Source organism: Mesitornis unicolor, unplaced genomic scaffold (assembly GCF_000695765.1).
Source record: "Mesitornis unicolor isolate BGI_N332 unplaced genomic scaffold, ASM69576v1 scaffold43900, whole genome shotgun sequence".
NCBI lineage: Eukaryota > Metazoa > Chordata > Aves > Mesitornithiformes > Mesitornithidae > Mesitornis > Mesitornis unicolor.
In genome coordinates, this window is record NW_010158660.1 from 1,695 (window position 1) to 5,606 (window position 3,912).

At 58.8% G+C, this 3,912-nt stretch overlaps 2 protein-coding genes across 2 annotated transcripts; one reads left to right on the forward strand and one right to left on the reverse strand.

Moving 5' to 3' along the window:
• Window positions 1–429: 429 nt before the first annotated feature.
• LOC104533865 (neurophysin 1-like) lies at window positions 430–1,325 on the forward strand. Its single transcript, XM_010184092.1, has 3 exons — window positions 430–549; window positions 675–882; window positions 1,276–1,325. The coding sequence occupies exons 1-3, from the start codon at window positions 430–432 to the stop codon at window positions 1,323–1,325; spliced, it is 378 nt and encodes a 125-aa protein (XP_010182394.1).
• Window positions 1,326–2,205: 880 nt separating this feature from the next.
• Window positions 2,206–3,837, reverse strand: MRPS26 (mitochondrial ribosomal protein S26; the record flags this gene model as incomplete). The annotated part of the gene is given in 4 exon segments (XM_010184103.1): window positions 2,206–2,337; window positions 2,671–2,756; window positions 2,759–2,787; window positions 3,700–3,837. Coding segments are annotated over 4 exon segments (385 nt in total), but the record flags the coding sequence as incomplete, so codon positions are not given.
• Window positions 3,838–3,912: the final 75 nt, after the last annotated feature.

Here is a 3,912-nt window from a genome sequence, read left to right on the forward strand (position 1 = left end):
AGTTTGGTTTCCCCAGGGATTTGAAGCCAAGGGAAGCACAAAACCCCTCTCCCCACACCCCTGGATGGCTCCATCCCACCAGGAGGTAACGTCCTCAAACCAGAGGGGCCATGGGGTGACACAACCACAGCTCAGTGACCCTAAAAGGGTGGCAGAGAAGGACCCCGAGCCCCAAACCAGCATCCGCAGCCTCTGCACGTCGCCACAGTCGGCCTCATCACCACGGAGTAAAACCGAGGCCTTGGCCTTGACCTCACGTCCTCGACCTCCGCTATTAACGGAGCCCTTCGGTGTGGAGAGCAATGCTTTGTAGTTTTTAAGGAAAAACGGGTGACGCCGGTGCCGGCATCCGTCAGCAGGACCCGGTGCTATATAACACACACCCGCTCCCCGGGACGAGCAGCCGAAAACGCTCCGGACCCCGCAGCCATGGCCTGCAGGGCACTCACCGTCGGCCTCCTGGGGCTCCTGGCTCTGTCCTCCGCTTGCTACATCCAGAACTGCCCCATCGGGGGCAAACGCGCCGTCCTGGACGCCGACATCAGGAAGGTACATCCCTGCAGCCCTCCCCTTGCACTCTCCCAACCTTCCCGCAGGGAAAAGCTCATCCTTTCCTAAATAATTCTCTCCCACCCCTTTCTTCCATCCCTCCCCACCCCAATTTCCCGGCGCAGTGCATGCCCTGCGGCCCCAGGAACAAGGGCCACTGCTTCGGCCCCAACATCTGCTGCGGGGAGGAGCTGGGCTGTTACCTGGGGACGGCCGAGACGCTGCGGTGCCAGGAGGAAAACTTCCTGCCCACCCCCTGCGAGTCGGGGCGCAAACCCTGCGGGGGCAGCGACGGAGGGAGCTGCGCCGCCCCCGGCATCTGCTGCGGCAGCGGTGAGAGACCCCCAACCCTGGAGGGAACGCTCTAGCGGTGGGAGAGGGGACCTTGCCCCAAAAAAACCCGTCTGTCTCCGTAACGGCCAGGACAGGCGCGATCCTGAGCCCAGGGAAGGGGATAACAGCCCGGGAGGTTTTGGGGACGGGGGTAGAAGGCAGACACCAACCCAATTTTGGGGGAGCAAGGAGTGGTAACTGACAACCCTCCTGAACTCGCTACCCTTTCCCAAAAAGCCCAACCTGCTCCTTACTTCACCCACTAACAGGGATCGTGTTGCAAATCCCACGGACCGGATGAGATCTTGCTCCGTGTTACCAAAAAGACGCCATGGGGGGGCTCCAAGGGCCGGTTCGTGCTGTTTCGGTTGACCCCTCTCTCCCCCGGCGCAGAGGGGTGCGTGCTCGACTCGTCCTGCGACCACGAAACGCTGTTTGCATAGAGCAGCCCGCGGAGGAGAGCCGAAATTCGGGAGAGGAGACCCAAAATGCAGGATCCCTCATCTACAGAGCCATGGCTCCCCTGCATATCAGGCCCACAACAGACGAGTCAAGGTCTGGGACTGGGATTTAAGCGATGATCTTAATTAAAAATGAATTAAAATTTCAAACAATCTGGTTTTCGTGTGCTTGCCTGGTTTAGGAGCAGATTCAGGAGGGGATAAAGCTGTTTTTTAGGGAAGTGTAGATAAAAAAAATGAGTGAGGGCGGGCAGAGGATGCCTGGGCCGTGGGTGAACGAAAGCAAACCCCAGGCTGGTGCTGGGCACCCCAAAAACCAGCGATTTTGGGGGCAAAGCCGCCCTCCAGCACATGTGGGGATCACCAAAGTGAGCGTGGCTTGGTCTGACAGACCCCAAAGCACCAAAGACCCCAAATAATTAAGGTATCAACTGCAGCGTAACCCCAAGTGAAGAGGAAAATAACGAGAAATAGGAAAGGAGACACAGAAAGCGGCGCCGTTTTGACGCTCTCTGCTTCATTTTCACGTTCAGCCACAGCAACGGCCGCGCTCGGAGCAGGATCTGCCCCCGACTGGCTCCTGCTCTTCCCAACCCATGCCCCGTGTGAGAGCGGGAGGGATCCCAAAAAGGGGCTGGAAGCGCAGAGTCCCAGCGCCCGGTGCACGAACCGGCAGCTTCTCTTACAAAAAACCAGCCCAAATTTCTCCCTCGCCCTCCTTCCCGTGGACATGACCCCTTCTGAAGAAGCACAGCCAGACCTGCAGGCTTCCTCCAACAAACCCGTGCTCCGTTTCTACGTTAAAAAGGGACAAACGGGCTCGAGAGCGGAGCCCATGGGCAGAACCCAGGCTGGGGGGTGGCTAAGACAGCACCGTCTGCTTGACGACGCGCCCCTCCTTGTCGATGGCGAAGTTGGGGTTGCGAGGGTTGTCCAGGCACTCCTGGATGCGCTCCTCCAGGTTCTCGGGGGTGATGAAGGTTTTCACTTCCTCCTGCAGGAAGGACAGGCACCGGTTGTTAACGTAGGGCAGCACAGAAATGGCCGGGGCCCACAGAGCTCCCCCCAAATCTCTTAAAGCTCCCAAGATGCCACCAGGATCTCGGCAGGAGAAGGAAATCTTTGCTCTCCCTCTCGGGATTATTCCTCCCTCTGTTTTCCAAGCTCTCACTCAATCTCCCCCCGTCCACGCGCTGTCAGCACTCCCAGAAGGCGCCAACGCTTGCGGTGCCGGCTGCCAGCGTGAAAATCTCTGGAAAAGGAGCTCCCACGCAGCTCCCAGGGGCTGCCAGCAAATCCTGGCCAGGCAGGCGCCGGCTGCTCTCACCTGCAGCTGCAGAACCTCCTTCTCCTTCTCCTTCAGGAAAGCCTCCATCGTCCTGGCCCTGTTCTCTGCAGCCTGCAGCTTCTGCACTCTTCCTCCTCTTTCCGGAGCCGTTCCTCTCTGCCACAGAAAATGGAAAAATTAAAACCTGAAAACAAGCAGGGTTTGCTGAATGCTCTGCGGGGTGGCACCGCAGTGAGATGTGCTCATCCCTTGACATGCAAAGCCTGTGAGTTTGAGTGCAGAATGAATGGGAAGGAGCGGGGTCACCATGGCGGGGAAGGGCCCAAGGCGGCCCCAGTGTGGGGACACAGAGAATTCCCTGCCTCCGGTGAGAGAAAAATTAACACAGGGACTGGGGCTTGAAAGAGTCCAGCAGGGCCACAGAGATGATGGGGGGAGTGGAGCATCTCCTGCTGAGGAGCGGCTGAGGGAGCTGGGGCTCTTGAGCTTGGAGCAGAGGAGCCTGAGGGGTGCCCTCATTCCTGGGGATCCATTGGGAAAGGGCAGTGTCAGGAGGAAGGAGCCAGGCTCTGCTCTGGGATGGCCAATGCCAGCACAAGGGGCAATGGTCCCAAGCTGGAGCACAGGAGGTTCAAGCTGCAGATGAGGCCAAAGTTTGTGAGTGTGAGGGTTCTGGAGCATGGCCCAGGCTGCCCAGAGAGGTTGTGGAGTCTCCTTGTGTGGAGACACCCCACGCCCTGGCCGTGTTCCTGTGGGACTGCTCTGGTGATCCTGCTCTGACTGGGGGAGCTTTCCAGGTCCCTTCCAACTCCTCATGTTCTGTGGATCTGTGACTGTGTCTGGGAGCTCGCAGTCAGGGATGTGATTCTTCTGGCAGGACTCGAAATGGCAAAGCTCAACATGGACCAAGGAGCAGCCAGCAGGGATGGGATAGGTGGGATTTTCCCTTCAAACCTTGTCCGGCTTCATAGAATCACAGACTTCTGACATTCAGCACACGTGGATTTATTTTAAAAGGTCCAAATTCAGGTCAAGTGAAAGTTAAAAATCAAAGCGAAGGGGCCCGACCTGCGCTCCCGCTGCCGGGCGTTCTCCGCCTCGTTCCAGGCCATCAGGCGCCTGTGCTCCTCCATCAGCTCGGCCGAGTCCTCCCTGCTCAGCGACGCCTCCTTCTTCTTCTGCAGCACCTCGGCCCTGAACTCCGCCCTGCGGGGAGGGTGAGCTCCTGTGTGGGGCTGGGCTCTGGGTAGGGGCTCCCAAACCTGCCCCATAGCAAGGCCA

Excerpts from the sequence above, each read along its gene's own strand:
- LOC104533865 (XM_010184092.1), top strand. The coding sequence starts at position 430 with ATGGCCTGCAGGGCACTCACCGTCGGCCTCCTGGGGCTCCTGGCTCTG. Across the intron at positions 550-674 it reads TGGACGCCGACATCAGGAAG|TGCATGCCCTGCGGCCCCAG; the intron begins GTACATCCCTGC and ends TTCCCGGCGCAG. Across the intron at positions 883-1,275 it reads CGGCATCTGCTGCGGCAGCG|AGGGGTGCGTGCTCGACTCG; the intron begins GTGAGAGACCCC and ends CCCCCGGCGCAG.